The following is a 22,737-nucleotide window of genomic DNA, read 5'->3' as shown; positions in this document are numbered from 1 at the left end:
CAGGGGCCACCTCACCCGGGGCCCGGGGCCGGGCATACAGGCAAAGACTGTCCTGAGGGTTGGTGGCACGGGACAGAGGACCCCAAGTCAGGGCCACGACCGGTGCGCCCAGCACAGGTGACTCTGGACGCCACGTCGGAGTGGTGTCTCTGCTCAGGAAAAAGCGGGAGGAGGGCTCGGCGTCAGCCGAAAACACAGAAGGCGGAAAGCAAAGAGTGAGGCTCTGTCAGCAGGAGCTACTGCGGCAACGTGACTTTCGAGGAAGGTTCCTGGGCGACTTAATCCCGGGCGCAGCCCATACTGAAAACAGAAAACAACGGAAAAAGCGGTGAAACCAAAAAGCTGGGGCTTTGAAAAAAGATCAACAGAGCTGAGAAAACGTTTGGCTAGACCAACGAACACACTGTGGACAAACTGTAAAGCTGGGGCTGAACAGACCGTGCGGGAACCCCGCGAAGGGCCACACGCCAGCAGACCGCTTAACCCGCGTGAGGGACGCACGCCCGGAAAGACGCGCTACCAAAGCCGCCTCGGAAGAAACAAAGGCCCGATGCACCGGCAGAAGGGTCAGGAGTGAATCAAACAAGACAAGCGCAGGGCTCGTGCTGAAGCGCGTAACGCATCACGGAAAGGAAGCGAAGAGGACCTAAGCCCTCGGCGGGCTCTCCCGTGGCGGCACACTGCAGGCACAGTGTTGGCGTGGCGACACGATTCCCAGAGAAACTGCGGGTCCGGTGCGGCGGGGACCCCGGGGAGCCCCCCGTGGAAGCGGACAGGCCGGTCCCGGAGCGCGTGTGCCGTGCAGGAGACCCACAACGAGCTCGAAGAACAAGCACCACGCGGAGGACTCACACTCCCCCGTTCCAAACCCGCGACAAAGCTACGGTCCTCCACACGGTGTGGTCCCGGCACAGGGCAGACGTGCGGGTGCGGGGAGCGCACCCGAGAGATGCGTCTTTATGGCCAATTTTCAACAAGGCGCCAAGACAGTCGGGGCGGAAACCAGGCTTCTCAACAGACGGCACCAGGACCGCTAGGTAGAGATCCTAACTCACGATACACACAAAAAGTGCGTCCAACAAGCGAAAGACCCAAACAGAAGGGCTGAAGCTGCGATCTTAGGGGAAAGGGCCGGGGTAGATCTCCGTGACCCTGGATCGGGAGGCGGCCTCTCAGAGACAACAGCTAAAGCACAAAGAACGAGACAGAGGACTCGGACTTCATCGGAGTGCGCTTGCGAGGACGCCGTCGAGAATGTGCTAAGACAGCACGGAGCGACCCGCTCTCCGCCATGGGGCACTGCTGCGGCACAGGGCTGCGGTCGGTGGCACCGAGACCGGCGGAAGCCTGGCCCCGAGGGAAGACCCCTGGGGGGCTGCCGGTCCACCACGCGCCCCCTGGGTCCAAAGGCCAGGGCACGCTGCCCGCGTGTGTCAAGCGATCCTTCCTCCGAGGCCAGGGGTCCTTCTGACGCTCAGTGGCACTTTCTCAGCTTGCAACCAGGAGTCCGCGGGACAGTGGGGGTCCGGCTCGGGCGCTCAGGTGGAAGGAGGGCACCCCAGCCACCCTCCTGCTCCACAGTCACACCAACCCAGACAAGCGGCGGGAAAAGTCCCTTCGGCCAGCCACAGAACGTACAAGTGGCCGTCTCCTCAGCTTTCTACACACAGGAGAAGGAGTTTATGGGGACCCGGTGAGCGTGGGGGCGACCCACAGCCGGTGCATCCCTGAGGAGGGATGTGCTCCAGGAGCGACCCCCTGGCCCCAAACCTACCTGGCTCCAAGCACACACCTGCCACCCGACCAGAGACTCATTCCACCGGCGCGTCCCCGTGCACCGGCCGAGGCTGTCCACGGCCGGGCTCTGAGCCGGCGGTGTGCCACTGGCCATGGTGTGCGGCTGGGGAGGTCAGGGGCGGTGTGCCACTGGCCACGAGTGTGCGGCTGGGGAGGACCTATGTGTTTTGTAGCTTGAGCACCGGCGGTGGGGTCGGCCTGTGTGTGACAAGGAGGGGTTGGCCCGGGCTCCCTCCGCCCCGGGCCCTGCACCCCCACCGGGCACTGGGGACGCTCACAGACCCCCAGTCCACCGCCCCCGACCTGGGAACGGTTCTCCCTCTGTGAACACACCGCTGGGGCCACGTTAAATCCCGGGGGGGGGGGGGGGTTGTGCGTCCTCTCTCACGACATGCTACAATTTCACGTCCACCTGTCACAGGGGAGGTTCCTCACGCAGCAGCTGCCATGACACACGGACCGGTCTGCGGTCTGTCTGCACTGCCGGCATTTAAGGCAACTCGAAATGTCGTGCAAGATACCGACGAGGCATTTAGGGAGCCTTTCTGGGTCACTCTGCGTGACTTTTTCCATTACAGAAAACTAGAACCATCAGGGTTATCAAGGCTCACAGACGTCACTTTTCTCCCCGAATCTAGGAGACGTCCGCCTGCCCCTGGCAGAACCTTCTCACACCGTAAACAGACATGGGAGTGCTCCCGCCAGGACCTTGCCGCCTGTCACCCCTCGCTCCGTGGGAGGCGCTCCTCGACGGACCCCGTCCTGGAGGGCCAGTCTCGCGCACCTCTCCGCTCACCTCCCTGGGCTATCCGGAGCTCCTCACCCTTCCAGCCCAGCCCTAAGCACCCCCTTCTTCCCCTTCCGGACTGACTCACTTATCAGCAGTGAAAACGCAGGCAGGGCGCAGACGGTTCCGACGGCCCCCGTGTGCATGGAGGAGGGAACTAACTGTCCCTACTCAAGGCCGTGCCCTGGGGGACGACAGTGGGGTCGAGGCAGTGGCACGCACACCTCTCGGCTTCTTCCTACTGGGCCACGGTGGGGGGGGCGGGGGGGCCGCGAGCCACAGTCCCCATGCACGGAGGGAACAAGGGCTCGAGCACAGTCAGACCCACGCAGCCTCTCGGCCCACAGTGCAGTTTCCGCCCCTCACTGGCTTTGCCGGACCACGCCGACCACACCGCCCACGCCGACCGTGCGGCCTCCCAAGCAGGCCTGTCTCCCCATTTCCTGCCTCTGCTCCTGCCCTGCAGTGGCCCCGGAGGCCGCCTCTTCCTTACTTCTCCAGCCGGCCCCCAGGCCCCAGACACTTCAGGTGCTGGCTCTGGCTGCTGGCCCAAGAGGCTACCTGTGGTCTCTGGGCCCAGGGCATCTCTGGGCCTCCTAAGCGACCTTCAAGTTCCTCTCCTGCCCCACTGGGCAGCCAGGGCAGCTGGGTGCTCAGAGTATGAGCCACGAGCCAGGCGGCCCCAGTGTAAGGCCCCTCTGCCCCAAAGGTGGGCTGTGCCTCATCCCAGCAAGACACGAGCGGGAGTCCCTGCCTCGGGGGGTGAGGCCCTGACCACGTACGAGGTGCCTCAGACGACAAACCCCAGCTCCTGCCTGCGGGCTCCTGGGGCCCTGCGCCCCACACCCCAGGACACCCTTCTTGACAGGCCTCTGCCACCCCCCCCCCCAGGCCCCTCGCAGGCTCCTGTGGCCTCCTCCCCTGGCCCAAGGAGCCTCCCTTCTTGGTACTCGCCCCTGTGACCCACAGCTCCCTCCCTGGGATTTATCCTGCAGTCCCTCGCATCCCAGACAGAACCGGTGGGATGGGTATGGGAGACAGAGGCAGGGAAGGTGGGATGTGAGGGGCCTCGGGGGCCTCCCCCAGGGGCCCTCAAGATTCTCCAGTGCTCAGCCGCTGTGCCTGGCCAATTCAAGGAATGCTCCACGGAGGCGGGCAGGGTGAGCGTGCTGCTGGGAGCACGGGCACGAGGAGCCCTCAGAGGTGTTCCCTGGAGCTCCCTGCCAAGGCTCCGGCCTCTGGACGAAGGCCCAGCTCTGAGGAGCACTCACTGAGCCCAAGGCCACCAGAACCACGCTGTTAACAGTCCCTAAAAATGAGTCCTCTGGGCCCGCACCTGCAAGCCCGGCTGGGGCAGAACCTGGACGGCACAGCACAGTCGCCAGCAGCCTGGGGGCCCAGGCCTCCTGCCCCCAAACACCTCTCCCACGGCACCAAGTGTGCCTGGGCTGCAGAGGTGAGGACAAGGCCCTGGGGGCTTCAGAAGCTTAGGCGAGACCCCACCTGCTGGTGTCCCGGACGGTCCCCGAATCAGCCACCGGGACACTACTTTGGTTCCCCCGGTTGGTCAGTTCCTTCCACTCACCCACATTCTGCTGGCGGCCTCGACAACCACGACTCCCTCCCACGCGGCCCAGCCTTCCACCCCCCACCTGGACGGGGTGCACGGGACGCTGCCTGGATGCGGCGGCGAGGGCGGTGACGGCCTTGCAGCAAAAACAGGAAGTTGCAAAAGATCTGAAAAACCATAGGTGATGAAGGAGAAAAGAGCAAACAAAACACGTGTCCCCACAAATTTGTTTGTCACTTGGACAGATGTCACTCTCAACAGAACGTCTTTAACAAAAGTCCAGATCACCCCAAGTGACAACACAGAGAAAAGCATGCTCCACACTCAGGCTGGGCAACCACCTGCAGAGCTGGAAAAGCATGGCCCCGGGATGCATCCCGGTTAACCCTGGGGCCCAGGACTAGAACGGGACTCTGAGAGTGCCTGGAGGACGCCCACGGGCAAACTAGGATGGGATGCTCCCTCTGTCCCCCCACCCGTCCCCGGCCGCCTCTCAGGGCCACGCCTGCCCCGGGCTCTGCAGGCCACACCATGGTTTTAACAGCACTGACCATCGGGGGCCCCTAGGTGGTTCAGTCAGTTAACCGTCCTCTTGATTGCGGCTCTGGTCGTGGTCTCATAGTTTGTGGGATCGAGTCCCACGTAGGGATCTGCACTGAGTGTGGAGTCTGCTTGGGATTCTCTCTCCGCCCTCCTCCCACTTGAGTGTGCTCTCTCTCTCAAAATAAATAAACATTAAAAAAAAAAAAGTACTGACCATCCAACCCAGCTCTCAGCTCCACATGACCAGGTTCACCCAGAAGGTCACAACTCCCCAGCCTGACCATCTCTGGGAACGTCTCACGGAGGAGGCAGCCACCCACCGACAACGGCACGGGAGCCTAAGTGGCAAGGCAGGGAGCCCAGAGCTGGGGCCAGGCAGCTGTGTCCCAGTCGTCCTCAGGACCCCGTCCTCCCTCATCTGCCCTGCGCACCCCAGGCGGCACCCCGGGACTCATGAAGGGTGTGGCTAAAGAAAGCCCCTGAGCCAGATGGGTGTGGGCGCAGCCCCCTTCCAGGCAGGCCTCGGGCCCTGAGCACAGGGCCTGCCCTCCCCCATGAGGACCAGGCCCCTCCCAGGGACAGGGTCCTCCTGCAGCTTTGGGAACACGGCTGCCAATTCGCTTGAGCTCCCCACCTGACAGGGTCTCTGCTGACAGCTGGTGCACCACGGGATGGCACCCCCATCGGCGGGACCACAGAACATCCCAGACATCTGGGAGGGGCAGGGACAGCCATGACACCCAGAGGCTGGGAGAAGAGAAGTCACCTGCCAGAGGCACTCTGCCCTACTCGGCGGCAGGGGTCCTCCCTGTACCGGGGCAGTAAGGGGGACCTGTGGGTGCCACCACTGCCCGGCTCTCGAAGACCAGTACCACCAGACTGACCCTCGAACATGGGACTCGGCACCAGCACTACAGAGAAATGCCCCAGCCCAGCATCCACACGGGGGCTGTGAGGCAGAGAAATAGAGTCCCAGGAGCCCAGGGTGACCTGGGAGGCCCTAAGGCAGCCATCCTTACTCCTGTCCCACCCACATAACCATGCTTGAGGGCGTGACACAATGACAGGTATGTTCCACCCAAGGAGATGGCCCCTCCTGGGAGGTCCCAGGAGCCTGTGGGCCTGACCCGGGGTGGGGGCGGGGAGTGAGCAGAAGCACAACAGCCCCAGAGGCGCCCTCCCGCCAGCACAGTCACAGTGTGCCCAATACCACCGTCAGGACCCGAGAACACCGTCGTCGTCAACGGCATCATCATCATGGCGCAGCAAAGTGCCATGGCTGGATGCCTAGTTTTTAAAGGCAGAGGCCAGAAAACGCACCGGGCAAGCACAGGATGGCTCAGCCACACACCCACAGTCGAGGCCGCGCGCCAGCCCGGCGTGGACAGGGGATCGGCGGGCCCTGGAGCGGGCGGGCAGTGCCTGGAGAAGACACACGCTCCTTGGGCACATGAGCACAGGCGCAGACGACCGTCCGCCCCAGCTCAATCCAGGAACCACACCGCATCCGCAAGTGGGGTGCGTGCCCAGCTGAAACCCACTGGGCCCTAAGGAGGGACCGAAGTGCTGACACGAACAGCGGGGGGGGGGGGCGGAAACCACCAGCCAGACTCGAGGGCCGCAGTCGGTGGGACTCGAGCACGCGAGGTCCGGGCTGAAGGCAGGACTCCGGAGACGGCACGCAGAGCCGCGGCACCGAGGGCCTCAAAAGGCTGGGAGGGTCGTGTTCTCAAACGAGCGTGGTGACAGCTGTACCCCTGCAGACACCTTCTGAAGTCCCCGCTGGGCGAATGGCGGGACACCCACACCGTCCAGCGGCAAAGACACGCAGAGAAATGCAAGCTGGAGCCCACAGCCCTTTGCCGGACCAGCAGAGGGGCTCTAGGACCCAGCTCTCCCACTCCGTCAGGTCCAGGAAGGCACAGGATTCCCCACACCCTGGAGCAGAGCCCCAAATCCGCCTGCCCGCAGCGCCCCAACACAATGGAACCTGATGACAGCCACATCAGCAGCAAAGCACGGCAGGACAGAAGCACAAAGCCTGTCACTAGTTCAGGTGGGGAAGGGGAAGGGGAAGGGGAAGGGGAAGGGGAAGGAGGGCTGGGATGACAGCGCAGCACCGGTCACTGGAGCGGTCCCCTGAAGGGACAACACAACCCTGCCTGCGCAAGGAGGCCAGAGAAGCTTCAGGAGAAGCATGACCATGGAAGAGCACACCCTGTCCAGGCCACGGACAACCAACCTGCCACAGGCACTTGGTTGGGGAAGGGGCGGGGGGGCAACAAGGCACGTGGGGTGACAGTCCCAGACGCGCAGCAGGGGAGAAGGCCAGAGCGGCAGAGGCAGGCCAGGGAGGCCGTCCCATCAGCCACACACAGGAGCCCATGCCTGGGGCGGCTGAGGGACCAGCCCGGCGGCCCAGGCACTGCTCAGCCCCGGACACAGGTAAGGACCAGGCTGCCACCCCAGGAAAGGCTTGGGTGGGAAGGAGGGGACAGAGACCTTGAGAGGAGGTGCCTGGGGCCACCCGACAACACCAGCACCTCACGCTGTGAGGGTTCCCTCCTCCACCTGCCACAGCCACCGTGCCGGGTGTCACTCCTGCCTCTCTGACGCACAACAGGCAAAAGAGGGTACCAAGTGACAAGAGGCACGCTCCAGCAGCCACATCTTCCCGTCACCGCGTGTCCCTGCAGTCCACGGCACGCGGCCTGGCAGCAGCACTGGGAGCAGGTCCCTGCAGGGAGGCCCAGGCCTGGCCTCCGGTTCCCAGAATAACTGCTAGCTGCTCAGGGGCCCTGAGGGGCGGGGCAGGAAAGAAGGGTGTCTGAGCCCGGGCACTCTGCCACGGGGAAAGAGGGGCCCCCCGGCCTCCGGGGCACAGTCCCAGACCCAGCTCCCGTGAGGCTCGGGGTGCAGACAGAGGAGGGCGCGGACCCAGCACGCGCCCCAAGGCTCCAGGGTAGGAGCAGGAAAGCCACCCCTAACGGCGTCACATTCTGCTCAGACAGAGGGGGGAGCGCGGCCCAGGCCCACCAGTCCCACCAGCCCCCAACCCCAAAGAAGGGCCCGAGGCCCCTGTCAGAGCAAAGAAGGGAGAAGACAAGGGGCCTCGGGTCACAACAACCCACCAGTGGGTCAGGGTTCAAGTGACCCCAAAGCCACGCTCCCGGAGATGGGGTTGAGCTATTCACTAAAGGGAAAACCCACACCAGAGGCAGCGTTTTCCTCGAGCCTGCATGGCACCCATACGCCTCCCTGTCCACCGGGGCACAGGGTCGGCCCGGGAAAGCCCCCCCTGCGAGCGGGCGGGCCGAGCGCCGTCACCCCTGCCCTGCTCCGGATGGTCCCCACCCTGAGCCGCCATCCAGGGACCGGGCCAGCTCCCGCACGGTCTCGGGTCACACGCACGCGCTGCACCGCACGTGGACAGTGTGCCTCCACAGACAGCACGGCCCAGCCCGGCCGGTCCTGCGGGCCCGCCCCTGCCGGAGCGCCATCACCCCCCCTGCAGACCCAAGTGGGCACCCCGTTCAGCGCCTTTTCTAACCGCAGGACAAACTTTGCGAACTCAAAACAAACTGTCGAAAACGGTGCAGGCACCCTATGGATTCCCGTCACCAGAGGACAGGCAGAGGCAGGGACACCGAGCAGAGCCAGAAAGACAGCTCAAGTCCCAGGACGCTCTCCTGAAACACAGGCCCCTGCGCAGCCTCGCCTTTCCCGGACCGGCCTGCAGGCCACCTACCTCCCGCCACTCTGGATTCACGTAAATCCTCCCACAGTCACATTTCTGGATCGACGCTGCCGTCACTCGAAAAACCAGAAGGCTTTCACATCATTTCCACATTTTCCATGGGGCTGGATGAGCCGTCGCTTTATCCGCATGCACGGTTAAAGGTCGGAACCCCGATGGCGTCCTCACCCTTGTCTCTGTCCGTCCGTGAGCGTGATTATCCGAGCTCTCCCGGGAGCCCAAGGTCAGACCTGGAGTGGACCGACTCAGCCCCCGCGCCCACTGAAGAGCTCCGTATGAGCACGCTTTTCACGGTCAAACACATGCTGAAACATATCATCTGCTCCCCCAGAGGGGAGGCCCTGGTGAGGGGGCCCAGGCTTCAGAGTTCTGTCTCCACCGCACAGGGAGGGGAGGGGGCCTCAGAGCAGAGGGTGCCACCCAGAGAAGGAAGGGTGCCACAGGGCACCCCTCCCAGCCTGGGCCAGGCAGAAACCGGGCCTGGAGCCTGGAGGCCGGCTGCTATCCCCCAGCCCGCCTGGGGAGCGGGTCGAGGCAGGAGAGTCTCAAATGCCCTAATTAACTGAAGCAGTAACGGAAGACAGAAGTCAAAGTCACCTTATGTTCACCTGGGGAACGTGGCACATTTTCCCCGCCACCTCCCTTCCCCAGCCCCCACGACCGCACTCCTTTAGTTCCTCCCGTGTTGGAAGGGCCCGGGGACACATAGGGACAGCCAGGCTGCGTCCCAAAAAAGTGGCGACAGACAGGTGACCACGACAGCGCCCAGACGCCTCCACTGCTGTTCTGACCAGCCACCTGGCCCTGTGTTGATCCCCCACCTACTGGACCCCATTCGGTGGGGTGGACACAGCCCACCTTCCAAGAGGTGACCCTTGTGCCCACCCGCCTGCCCGCAGGGACAGATGCTGGCGCTGAGCTGGCCCACGTTTAAGGCACCATCATTCCACAGTCCCTTAGCAACCCTGGCCCAGCTTCCCCATGTCCCCTCGGGATCAAACAGTGGGCTCCTTATGGGCCATCCGCTGGGAGGCAGGCCTGCGTCCGATCCAGTAACTTCCAAACCGGACCCGGCGCCATCACGGAACCACACCTCAGCACAGGCCTCTTCCCCCAGAAACCCGCACACCACCCGAGGCAGACCCAGGGCGCGCCGGGCCCCCTCCCTTGCTCTCTCGCTCCCCAGGGGACACGGTCTGCGTGCCGACAGAGTGTGCGAGACAGGCCCTGGACGCAAGTAGAGGGAGGGCCCTTTCTCAGCCACGTCCAGCCTCGGGCGGGCCCCAGGGGATGAGGGGGCTGGGGGAGCACTAAGGGGCTGGCAGAGAGGCCCAGCCCTGTCAGCCCCCAGCCCTGCACCTGCTCCGGGGGCCCAGGAGGAGGTGCACGTGCCCCGGAGATCCAGCAGCCCCGGGCTCCCTGATGTGAGCTCCCCACCGTGCACCGGGCTCTCCTGGGCAGTTGCAGAAGGAGCAGAGCCGATCTCACCGCACCACGGGCTGAGCCCCGGGCCCGGGGCTCCTTCCTGCTTCCTGGGGATGAGCGGACAGGGTCTTTCAAGGCCTGAGTCCAGACAGGCCCCCATCGGCAGTGAGTGCAGCCACGGAGAAGCGGCCGATGCCGCGACGTAGGGGTGAAGAGGGAGCCAAACGCAGGGTGTGTGCACAGCCCAGGAAAAAGCCTTTGAAGCAAGCTGACAAGACCTGGAGACTGGGAAGCGACCAGAAGCCTGGAACGTGGCTGACGGAAGGTAAAATGGTACGGACACCGGGCAGCGGTGAGCAGTTCCTCCAAAGGAGAAACACAGAGCCACCAAAGACCGAGCAGTTACCCTCGTGGGCATGTGCCGGGAGAAATGAAAACCCACGTCCGCACAAAGCCTGGACACGAATGCTCAGAGCGGCACTAGTGGCGGCAGCCAAACCCTGGAAACTGCCCAAATGTCCATCAACTGACAGTGGCCCTACACACTGTGGTATGTCCACACCGTGGCACAGCACTCAGGCCTAGAAAGGGAAGGAGCACCAACACCCGCTACGGGTTGAACCCTGGACACGTCACATCCAGTGAGCACAGCCAGACACAGAAGGCCACGCAGGCGATCCCAGTTACGTGGAACCCCCAGAGCAGGTAAACCCTAGACCAGGTAAACCCCAAAACAGGTAAACCCCTGAGCAGGTGAAACCCGGAACAGGTAAACCCCAGAGGCAGGAAGTAGCCTGGTGACCACAGGGGCTGGGATTTCAGGGGAGGGTGGCTGCTGAGGCATCCTTTCTGTTTAGGCACAAAACAGGTTCTACAATCGACTGTGGTGGCCTCTGCACAAGCCTGCAAACACACTGAAAACTACTGCTTCATAACCACCACGTAAAGGGGTGACGTGTGGCAGGGGAATGATGTCTCTGTAAAGCCATCAGCGAGGTCCTGCAGAAGTAGACAGATCCCTGCCATCAGGGCTGCCCAGAGCCAGGGACGGACGGGGACTGACCGCCGACCCTCCAGTTCGAGGTCCCCGTGGGCTCCACCAAGCCCATGTGCCCAAGTGCTGGGACAGGAGCTGTGATGAGAGTGGGGAGCCAGCAGGGATGGCCACGCACACAGTACTAGATGGGGGGGGGGGGGGCCTTGGGGTTCAAGGAGCTTTCAGGCTGGGATGAGAACAAGAACGAAGAGTGCAAACCTGATGGCACAGGACTGGGGGGGCAGGTGCCCAAGGCAGCCGATTCCCCCACCGGGCTGGGGGGGGGGGGGCGGGTGCCCAAGGCAGCCGGCACCCCCACCGGGCCAGGGGCAGGGGCTCACAGACACCCACCGCCAGAGAGGCCTTGGAGGGCACAGCACAGCACCTCTGCAGAGCTCGTTGCACAACCACTCTGCAAGCCTGGGTACAGGGCTGCTCAGCCGTTGACCGAGCAAAAAGGGAAACCAGCTCAAAACGGACAGGGAGCTCAGAGGCACCGCAGGACGCAGGCCCCCCGGCAGACGCCCAAGGGCTGTGCTCTCGAAGCCTGCCGCTCGGCTGACGGCCTTTCCCAAGAACAGCCTTGCCTTGTAAGGGTGGGACCCGGCTCCAAAACCGTGGCTGCAGGAATTCACCTTCTGACTTCACTTCTAGCAACAACATAAAGAACCAAAAGCTGGAAACCTCCCTTGTCGGAAATCTAGCCATCTCAAGCACAATTCGGTATGCAGCCCGGGCCACCCCTTTCCAGGACACCGGGTAGTGCCACCACGAGTCCAGCTGGGGGTTACAGAAGAGCCGCAGGGCTCCAGTGGGGCAATCAGGCAGCTGCTGTGAACCCAGAAAAGTCACGGCACCCCCAGCCACGTCTAGGCCCCCCATCCAGGGAGATGCTTGTGCAGGTTAGGAAGAGCCACCAGCTTGGACAGAGTCCCTCGGAGTAAAGGCCAGGAGACCTGGCCAGGGGTCTGCTGGGTCACAGCTGTGTTCACAGTAACACAAGACTCCCATCTCCTGTCCCGGGCACAGTCTTCTGAGTGAACAGCGGAGCTTTCTGAGGAGGGGAGGACGTGTGACAACGTCACCACCTGACACCCAAGCAACCAGCTCGCTCTCTGCTTTTCTCAGTTCCTACCTCCCAATGCGGCAAATACTGGTCATGCCAACCTACATAGCCAAGAACTCTTTGGAGTCCCCTGTTTCTGAAGGACGTGAGGGTAACATTTGAGAACGATGGCACCCCTCGTGGGTAACCGCACGTGGGGGAGGAGGAATCTGGTCCGCCAGCCGTGGCGGGGGTCAGGAGCCAGGGGTGCTGAAGAGAGGAGAGCAGCTGCCAGACAAGGTACAAGGGAAGATGGCAAGACTGCAGACGCACAAACACACCACCTACCGCAGACGCGTCCTTCACAGCACGCCATGCCCGTTTCTAACTCGGACGCCCTCCCTCCCCAGGACGATGAAGCCGGGCAAGAAAGCATTCCTTCCCAGGCCTTGCCACCTTCTAAAGAGCGTGTTGCTCAGTGTGGACACGTGTTGTGCAGACAGAGTCACCAGGCAGGTCTTCTGAAACCTGCTATAAACCAAGGAATTAACGCCCCCGTCACTCAAGAATCCACTGCTCTCACCAGCCAGGTGTCTCCCACAGGCACCACTGCCCCACACCCCAGCCCCAGCGGGCGCCCCAGAGCAGGATGAGACTGCTGTCCGTGCTGCCCCTCCAGGCTGCCCTCCGCACCCCGAGAACCTATGGGTTATGGGCAGAGACTTGTCTATGAGCCCACAAACCAAAGACACCCTGCAAAATTAACCAGCATACTGTTTCCCAAAACAAGCGTTCCTTCCAGACGCAAAGATAATGCACAGCTCCATACAGCCTTCGTGACAAACAAAAACCCGGAGAGAACATGTCGCCACACAAAAGTAAATGAAGTTACCCATTTTCATGTCAACAGAGAGAAGTGCGCGTATACAGCTGAAACACAACAAAAATGCTAGAACTCAGAATCAAAGATTACTGGAAAGAATGTTTGCACAGCAAAATTCTTTTTCCCTTTGAGACTAAAATGCCCCACCATGCTTAATTTTCCTGACATTTCTGAGGCTTTGAAGCCTCAGCTAACGGATCTGAATCATCTGAGCAAAACCATGTTATAGTGGCATGTTACTGGAAAGCCGAGAATAGAATGCTAAATATACAGACACACACCCATACAGGGCACTTTTGTAGAAGCGATCAAACGCCAAACTAGATAAAGTTGTCCGAGGGAAACGGCTCACCCCCGGCAGGGAAGGAGAATACACAGACGCCTGGAAGTTAAAATAAGAAAAACACAAAAATAGCACCTACTCTTTGTTAATAAAATCAAACCTAGCCCGTCCGTGACCTCAGCTTACTGAAGCACTTCGCCCCTGCCCACTGCCGGCGAAGGAAGGTTCCGCCAGAAGCCAGAACCCTCTCCGGAATCGAAGTCATGCTTGTGTCGGTGGACCGGCCCACACCCACCGCTCACCTAGCGAGGCCGCCTCAGGCTCCGTCTGTGCCGTCACCCTTTTCTCTTAAACAAGCACGCCACTTGGAGCTGCATTCTGCTTTATTTGGGTTGGCGGTGTAAGTACCAACAGCGGGCTGGCACCGCGGCTGAGACACCCAACTAGGTCAGCCGGGGCCTGCCTCCCGCCCCGGGCGCTCTGGGCGCCCCCGTCCCCCGCTGCCTGCTCTCTCCCAAGGGCCGCCCTGGGTGCCTGGGTGGGAGGCCCCCGGAGGGAAAGGCCTTGGGCAGTCCCATCCCTTCTTTGGCCTTGGAAAGCTTCTCGGCATCTTTCTCTTTAATAAACGAGAAACAGAGTCCTCCGGGGCTCCCACAGAGGCCCTGGTCTGAGAACTAGACGGATACTAAGTTACAAGGTGAAATGAGGGCGCCGGCCCCCGGAGGAGTGAGCCACCCACCCGGAGGAGGCCGGCAGGGGAAGCCTGCACACCCCGCCCGTGGCCAGGGGCCAGTGCCGTGGAGGTGGGAGGGTGGGGGGGACGCGGCGGCAGAAGTCAGGGGCTGGGGTTTGGGAACCAAGGTCAGGGTTGTGCGGTCAAGGGTCAGGGACCAGAGTTGGGGCCCGTGGACAAGGGTCCTCAGGTCAGGATTCGGGGACCTTGGACAGGGATTAGAATTGGGAGTTTAGGAACCAGGGTCCAGGGTCCCGGCTCTGAGGTCGGGGTTCAGCCTGCGCAGTCTGGAGGCAGGAGGTGGGGGACCCCGATTCCAGGGTTTGGGGCATTGCTCAGGGGGCCGGGGTCTGGGGTCCATGGCCCTCGGGTTTAGGGGTACCAGGGTTTGGAGGACCCAGAGTCCCGGTCCAGGTCCCGACGTGCGCGACTCAGGGTGTCAGTCCAGAACCTGGGGCTCCGCGCTCGCGGACAGGGACCAGGATGTGGGCCCCCGGGGCCCCAGGGCGCCGGGCTCAGGGTCGGGGTCTTGGTCTGGCCGCCGCCGCCACAGCACTTACGTCGTCGAAGAGCGAGCCCACGTTGGCCGTGACCAGCAGCACCGCGGTGCCCGGGGCGGCCGCCTTGCCCGCCATCGTGGCCTGGGCCGGCGGCGGCCGCTCGCTCGGGGCCGGACGGCCGGGGTCTCCGCGGGCCGCGGCGTCAGCTGCGCCGGGGGGCGGCCCCGGAGCGCATCGCGGGCTCGGCGGCTCGGGCCGGGCCTGGCCGGGGTCCGGCCGCGCGCGCGCTCGCTCGCTCGCTCTCGCTGCTCGGCGGCCCCGCGCCCGTCGCTCTCCGCCCGCGCCTCACCGCGGCCCGCGCGCAGCCATTAGGATCGCCGCCACCGCCGCCGAAGTTCCCGCAGCCGCCGCCGCCGCCGCCGCCGAGGCGAGTCCCGCCCGGAGCCGGGGGGCGGGGCGTGCGCGGGGCGGGGAGGGGCGTGCGCGGGGCGGGACTGCGCGGGATGGGCGGGGCCACTGGAGCGGCATGCTCGGGCAGGGCGGGGCCCGTGGGAGCCTGGCAAGGACGGCGGAGCGACCCTGCGCGGGGCGGGGAGGGGCGGGGCGGGGCCTCTCGGGGGAGGGGCTGAGCACTCGGGGGGCGGGGCCTACGCGAAGCGCTCCTGCGTCAGCCCCAGCTGCTCTTCCGCCGCCCTCCCATCGGTCAGCGGCCGCCCCGCCCCGCCCCTCCGGGCGCCGAGGCTGCGCACTGTCTCCGCCCCCCGCACTCCTGTGACGTCACGACCCGGCACCGATCGTGCCTCTTAAAGGGACCGTGCGTTCGCCCGCAGGCAGCGCTGCAGGAGCAGAGGGGCAGCTCCAGGGTTTAGTCGTGTGGCCCGCGCTCGACCCACGAAAGTGGGAGGCGGCGGGCCGGGATGTTTAATTAACTCTCACGCAGGCTGTGGGGACCCCAGCCCAACGTGGGGTTCAGAGGGGCGTGAAGGCCTGGGCCGGACAGGGACGCCGGAGGGGAGGCAGGCGAGGGTCTCGCGGCCAGGGACGGAGGGCTCAGAGGGCTCGGGGAGAGGGAACTCGAGGAGGGGTCCTCGAGGCGGGGGACAAGGGGCGCGGGCTGGGGAAGGGCTCTCGGGGGCGTGGTCGGGCGAGGCGGGGGCCAGGCTGGGGCGTGGTCGGGGGGGGGGGTGGCTCGAGGCCGGGGCGTGATGGGGGCCTGGGGCTCGGGGCGGATAGCTGGGGTCTCAGGGCGGGGCGGGGCGCGGACTGGGGAGGGGATCTCGGGTCGGCGCGGGGGTGGGTGGGCTCAAGGCCGGGGCCTGGTCGGGGGCCAGGGGGCTGGGGACAGTGGGTCTCAATCCCCGGGGGTGGGCGGACTGGGGAGAGGATCTCCGGAGCGTGGTAGAGGCTTGGGGGGCGGGGGAGCGGGCAGAGCCGGGGCGTGGTCGGGGAGGAGGGCTTGTCGTCGGAGCGGAGGGTTTGGGGGCTAGGGCATGGTCGGGGCAGGGGTCTCAGGGCCGGGAGCCAAGGTCTCACGGCCGTGGGCGTGGGCTGAAGCGGGGGATCTCCGGGTCGTGGTCGGAGCGAGGTGGGGCGGTTCCGGGCAGGGGCGTGGTCAGTGAAGGGGCCTCCGGAGCTGGGGTCTCTTGGGGGCGGGAAGCAGGCTGGGGACCAGGATCTCGCGGCTGGATTGCGTGGTCCCCAGGGGGGCAGCCCCGACACGGACCACACAGTCTCTGGGGCACCGGGTGGGACCCACACTTGCCAAGCATCTTGATGGCTACATTGTAAAAAGGCGACAAAGGAGACCCAAGGCTAATTGAAGAAAATCTTTTATTCAACACACTGGATACACACGCAGCCCACATTTAAATGTTATCAGTGAAGTGTTTTCGCGGCTGTAAACCTGCGCCTGGGCGCACAGTAGGCCTCAGCGCCGCCGGCCCCCTGCCCAGGAGAGCTATGCCGGTGTGGGCAGAGCCAGGGGCAGCCCCGCCAGGCCGCCCTTCAGCTGCCCCCCCCCTCCCCGGTCCGTTAGAACAGACGGCAGCCCCCACCTGCACGAAGTGACGGGCAGCTGCGCCCTTGCCAAGGAAAGCATCCCCTCTAGTGATAATTGGGGGATCCTGCTTACAGCGTCCACCTCGCCTCACCACCAAAACCCTTTGACTTGGAAACTGATGTCTGATTCATTCAGCAGGGGTAGCGGACAGACTGAACTGGGCCCACCGGAGCGGGGTAAGCTGAAGCCCCATCCCCCAGGATGCTTGTATGCGCACATGGGGACCACAAGGAGGTGATTACGGTTAAAGGAGGCCAGAGGGTGTGTCCGTTTTCCAAGAGAATTCATGTACCTATAGGGGAAGACCCCAGAGCACCTGCTGTCGCCCACACCCTCCAGCCCCTGGCAGAAAACAGAGAAGAGGTCATGGGAGCACACAGAAGGTGGCCGTGGACAAGCCAGGAAGAAACCAGAGCTGTGGGGACTTGGCCTGAGACTCTGGGCGTCCAGAACCCCGAGGAATACGTTTCTGTAGGAAGCCTCCTACTGTGTGGTACCTTGTTGCAGAGCCTCCCTGACCAATACGGTATCTTGTTTCCCTTTTCACGAAATCTGCACGTGCCAAGGATGCCCTTCGTAGAAAGCAAATGCAGAGACATCACTGATGCCTGGAACCTGCCTCCTAAGAAGTGGCATTGCCTGTTCACCTGTCCGCAGGCTGCCTCTCCCGCCTCACCTCCACCACCTCCGCACCCCTGCGTGCGTGTGTGCTGGCTCACTCAGAGGCTGTGCCTGAGTCGGGGAACACCCAGCCCCTGCCCTGGTACCCTCCTCGCCCAGCACCCACCCTCCTGGCTCCCCTGTCTGACCCCTCCCCCCCCGTCTCCAAGCCCCCAGTGGGCCTTCCCACTTGGTGGACAGGCTTGCCCTCCCCCTTCGGAAAGGATTTGCAGTCCTTGCTCCACCCAGCCCACCGCCCCCTCTCGGTCCCGCCATCAGCTCGCAAGCAGGCTGCAGTGTCTCATATCCTGTCCAGTCCCCCGTGTCCTCGGCCCCTCTGCGCCCTCCCGTCTCTGCTCCTTTGCTGCTGATGCTTCTCGTAGGAGCTGACCGGTCTGCCCCAAGTGCCCTCAGCTGTGCTGCCTGCACCCTGACGGGGCCATTCTCACGGTTAGTGCTGGCCTCCTAACTCAGCAGCCGGTCCCCACCCCAGGCTCCCACCCGCCCGATTACCCCCCAGAAATAGGGTCTGCCTGCTGACGATGACATTTGCAGTCCTGGTCCTCCCCCTGGCTGCCCGCCCCCTCTGCCTCCTTTGCTTGCTCCTCCTGGCACTCCGCCTGAAGTCCTGGGGTCCCCAGGCTTGGTCCCGGCTCCCCCTTCCTGTGTGCACACTCCCTGCTGATGGTCCTGAGACGATCGCTTCACACTCTCTCCACGTGTCTGCTGCTGCGCTGGGAAGGGCTATCGCGAACCCCGCAGACGGCAACGGGTTCCGGATTCACTCCCGCCTCCCGAGGCTCACACTCCCAGGTGCCCACCTGATGATGCATGGAGCCCATGGCCACCTCGGGTCCTTGGCAGCCTTCTTTGTCTCTCTGCCCCAGAGGCAGCTTCACTGGCTTCTTCCGGCCCTTCGGCCTCTCACGTGCTCCTTCCTCCTTCAGACCCCCTGACCCACGGAGCACACCACCACGTCGGCTTTCCCTTCCCCTCTGCCTGTTGACCGCCCCCCCCCCCCCAGGCACACAGGTGTAGCCTGCCACCGAGAAAGAACAAATATGTGCCACGTGAATAAGTAACATGTCAGAGCCCTCGCCATGCCTGGATCCTGGGGGCCTGACTTTCAGAGACGCTGACCACTAACATCACCAATATTAAAAGCCACAGTCATGAAATCACGGGTAAAAGGGAGGCTTACTTTTCCTTGTGTGCCCTTCCTTACCTGTGGAATGCTGTCCCATGTCTATGTTTCCTTTGCCAAAATAACAACAGCATTATTTAACTTTTGCAACGTATTATATACGTTTTGCAAAGCCCACTTAACAGGCTCCAGGAGAGGCCTGGGCCCCCCTAGCATCTGGGTCTGGATCTGACCCCTCAGTGTGAGAGGGCAGAGGAGGGGGGTAGAGGTAGCCAGAGCTGTGATGTTGATTCCTTGGTGGCAGCCAGCCTGCCCCCACCCAGCCTGCTTAGCCAGACGCTCTCTGGGCTCCCAGGAGAGAGTTTGGTCCAGTCTTCTGTTAATAATAGGCTGTCAGCCTTTTTTCTTTTTTTTTTTTTAAGGACAGCACATTAGCAACTAAATATCATATCACTACTTAGTTTAAGATAGTAACCGATTTACTTATGGGTTCAGACTATTGGATGGTTGGGAGGTTTACACCGGGGATTCCCTATCCACAAACATGCTTAAAAGCCATCCTTCAGCAGAGAGACGGATGGAGGGATTGCACTTTGTAGTTGCAACGCATGTTTTAACTGTGTAGCAACCAATTTGCAATACCACTACCGGGTGAGTCACCCCTAGTCCTTTCTACAGAACACACTGTGTTCAAGGGCTGGCTCCAGTCAATTTTCTGCAGAGAGCCTGGCCAGACACGCAGCAAAGGGAACCCAGGACTGTGTCCCCTTGGTGAGGGGCTGGACTCTGTCGCTTCAGCCAGAGGGACATTTGCCATCCGCAAGTTAATGGGCGGCTTCTTATTTCACACTCCTCTGGGAACGGGAGGTTTCTTTCCTTCTGAATTATTTGGATTCTTTCTTCATTAATCAGCTTTCCCCAGTAACAGCTATCGCTTTGCAGACACCCATCGTGTGTGAGGCCTTAACAATTCTTGCATCTAAGTCCTCATAAGCAGTCTTGACATGAGGCATGTATCTCCGTTTTGCAGATGAGAAAACTGAGCTTTGGGAGTAAAGAGCTGGCCAGCTCCCCACAGCCAGCAGGTGCAGGGCCAGGACCCCAAGACCTGGTGACCCCCAACAGCACATGCGGCCTTGCCCTCGTCCATTCATTCATTCATTCATTCATTCCTTTACTCGTTCACGGATTCATTCAACAAATCTTCATCGGACGCCTTCCCCATGCTTGGCAGTACCCTGGGCTCCAGGAAGAAGTTGGCAAATGTCCTCGGGACGCTGAGGCCACAGCGGCAGAACGGGCGAGAAATGCGCACGGGGTCGCTGTGATTGGGTGGTGCTGTGCCCGCTCACGGAGACTCTCCTTAGGAAAGTCACATGCTCATCATAGGCGACTCGAAGTCTGTAGAGTTGCACACAGAGTCTGCTTTGGAGGAACTATGGCTCATAATTTCACTCCAGACAAACCAAGCCCTAGCTGACAGCACTTTTGCTAAGTAGCCTTTACACCTAGCTCCTCACCTAGCACTCTGGTCAAGCCATACACACAGTTCTGACTCCTCTTTTAAAACCCAGCATTATGGGGCGCCTGGATAGCCCAGTCAGTTGGACGTCTAACTCTTTTGTTGAAAAAAAATGTTTAACTTTATTTATTTTGAAAGAGACAGAGACAGCACCAGTAGGGGAGGGGCAGAGAGGGAGGGAGAGAGAGAAAATCCCAAGCAGGGTCCGTGCTGCCAGTGCAGACCCTGATGTGGGGCTCGAACTCATGAAACCATGAGATCATGACCTGAACCAGAGCTGGACGCTTAACCAACTGAGCCACCCAGGCGCCCACAGGGTCCAACTCTTAATCTCAGCTGAGGTCATGATCCCAGAGTCATGGGATTGAGCCCCTCGTTGGGCTCTGTGCTGGGCATTGAGCCTGCTTGGGATTCTCTCTCTCCCTCTGCCCCTCTCCTCTGCTTGTGCTCTCTCTCAAAAGAAAAGAGAAGAAGAGAAAAGAAAAGAAAAGAAAAGAAAAGAAAAGAAAAGAAAAGAAAAGAAGGAAAGATGGAAGGAAGGAAGGAAGGAAGGAAGGAAGGAAGGAAGGAAGGAAGGAAAAGAAAGAAAGAGAAAAAGAAAAAAGCACCCAGCATTATAACATCAGTGCTTTCTGATACAACTGAAACTCTCCCTAGATGTTTTTAATGTCCGAGTCATAGACACCTGATAGACACATCATGCTGCAAATTTAGTTGTTTCCAGTTCTTTTTTTGTTAAGTTTATTTATTGAGAGAGAGAGAGAGAGAGAGAGAGAGAGAGAATCCCAAGCAGGCTCCGAGCTGTCAGCACACAGCCCAATTTGGGGCTCGATCCCACAAACCCTGAGATGATGACCTGAGCTGAAATCAAGAGTCAGACACTCAACCGACTGAGACACCCAGGTGCCCCATAGTCATTTCCAATTCTGCATCATCAGGTCAATGGGTTCAGAAAAGGCATTTGACAAAATCTAGCATCCTCTTTGTGATAAAAAAGAAAACTCTTTGCACACTGAACATAGGGGGTGTCTCCCTGAGTCTCATAAAGTTCGTCTGCGAAGAACGTACACGAAGACCATGCCAGTGCTGACAGACACCCTGGCTTTCTGAGTTTCAGGACAAGGCAAGAGTGTTCGCTCTCACCCCTCGTATTCCACGTCGAACTACAGATCTGTCCGCACAGCAAAAACAAGAAAAAGAAAGTGAGGGCATACAGACTGGAAAGGGAGCAGTAAAACCGCCTTTGGTTGCAGGCAGCGTGATCATTGACACAGGAAATTCTAAGGATGCTACAAAAAACACTACCAAATAAACGCATTTCACACAGTCACGGAATACACATCCATATTCAGAAATCAACTGCATTGCTGTATCTCAGAAACTGGCATTGCAAAGCAAAACTTTAAATCATTTCCACTTCCAATAGCATAAAACTTGAAACGTTTATGAATAAATGTCACAGGAGACCTCCCAGGATGGAAACCACAAAGCACGGGGAATTGTCAAGAAGGGAGACCCACAGAAACCAGAGGACAGGGGATGCGAGGTGCTCGGGGGTGAAGGATTTGCCAATGCCACGAGGTCGTTTCTCCTTGGCTGATCTTTAGATCTAATGCGATTCCACTCCGATTCCAGCTGGCTGGAGCACTCTTGAAGAAGAACAAAGCTGGGTACTCACACTGCCTACTGTCAAGACTTACCATAAAGCTATAATAATCACGACAGAATTCTGGGCATGTAGATTATAGGAACAGAGTAGAGACCCCAACCGCAGACCCACATTCAGGGGGTCTGATGGCTTAGACAAAGATGCCCTTTCAATGGGAAACGATCATCTTTTCAACCACCGGACCCGGGATCAATTGGATATCCATATGGAATAGAGTAAACGAACTTACTAAATATGGATCGTAGACCCCCACACTAAAGCTAAAGCCATAATACTTCTAGAGACACATGAGAATATTTCTGAGACCTTGGAGCAGGCATGGATTTCTTAGAGAGGAGGACACCAAAAATATCACCCGCAAGTGAAAAAAAAAATAAAATGGTAAGTTGCACTTTATCAAATGAAGAGCTACTTTTTTCTCGCTCCAACATCCATCATGAGAATGGAGAGTATAAAAGGATTGTGGTTTGTGCACACAATAAATACCCCTCCGCAATGGAAACAACGTGGCTCAGTCCCAGAAACTGCGTGCTGACTGAAAGAAGCCGGACACAAAGAGTAGACGCCACCCGATCCGTGCAGTCGGTGCTGGAGACAAGGTGGCTGTGCTCCACAGCGACCAGAGTGGCCGTGGCTACCCGCCCCCCACGCCCCCACCCCGGACAGGGGCGATTGAGCACCAGGGAGCAGGACGGTGGGTGCTGTTTGCAAGGAAAGAGATATGGACAGGTTAAGTGGGTGTGTACGTTTGTCAAAACTCATGGAAACGCCCATTCGACACAGACGGATCTCACTGTACAGAAATTACACCTCAAGGCGGACCTTAAGTGCTTGACAAAGGAAATGAATTAATGGTGATGTTTACATACATCTACTATGTCTCCTGCACGGTAACGTAAACCCAAATCCTCCATAATCAGACAGTTGGTTTTAGACTCGTTTGTTGGCATAACCGGAACTGAAATAAGGCAAATCAGGGTCCTTGTGTGCCGGCCTAAGGTGAAAATCCTCATGTGTTGTTTCTGAAAGATTGAAACATGTGGCCATGGGGCTCTGCCGTCTTGCCCCATCGTACACGGACGTGAGGGCGGCAGGAGATCACCGGGAAGAGTGGGATGGGAGCCTTGGGGCGCAGGGAGGGGAGGCAAGGCCCGGATGGCCAGGGAGGCCTGGGGACGCAGGGGGAGCAGAGGCTTGGGGGGCCGTCCGCCCGCCCGCCCTGGACAGAGGGAGACCCGAGCTGGGAGGGGGCGGTGGAGGACGCCAGAGCCCCGCAGCAGGTCCCAGAGGCACAGCACCGTCCATCCACCCAGGTGGCAGGAGG

At 60.8% G+C, this 22,737-nt stretch overlaps 1 protein-coding gene across 5 annotated transcripts in view; it reads right to left on the bottom strand.

Moving 5' to 3' along the window:
- INPP5A (inositol polyphosphate-5-phosphatase A) overlaps positions 1–14,740 on the bottom strand; it is a 178,099-nt gene extending 163,359 nt beyond the window's left edge. For 2 of the 5 annotated variants that reach the window (XM_045439324.1, XM_045439323.1), the window contains exon 1: positions 14,420–14,740. In XM_045439324.1, the coding sequence (XP_045295280.1) occupies positions 14,420–14,494 (75 nt within the window). In that variant the 5' untranslated portion in view covers positions 14,495–14,740. Of the gene's footprint in view, positions 1–8,445; positions 12,255–14,419 lie in introns of those variants that run through there. The other 3 variants (XR_006701790.1, XM_045439320.1, XM_045439321.1) reach the window with 3 other exon arrangements.
- Positions 14,741–22,737: the final 7,997 nt, after the last annotated feature.

This window comes from Leopardus geoffroyi, chromosome D2 (genome assembly GCF_018350155.1).
Source record: "Leopardus geoffroyi isolate Oge1 chromosome D2, O.geoffroyi_Oge1_pat1.0, whole genome shotgun sequence".
NCBI lineage: Eukaryota > Metazoa > Chordata > Mammalia > Carnivora > Felidae > Leopardus > Leopardus geoffroyi.
This window is presented reverse-complemented; position numbering and strand designations above follow the sequence as displayed.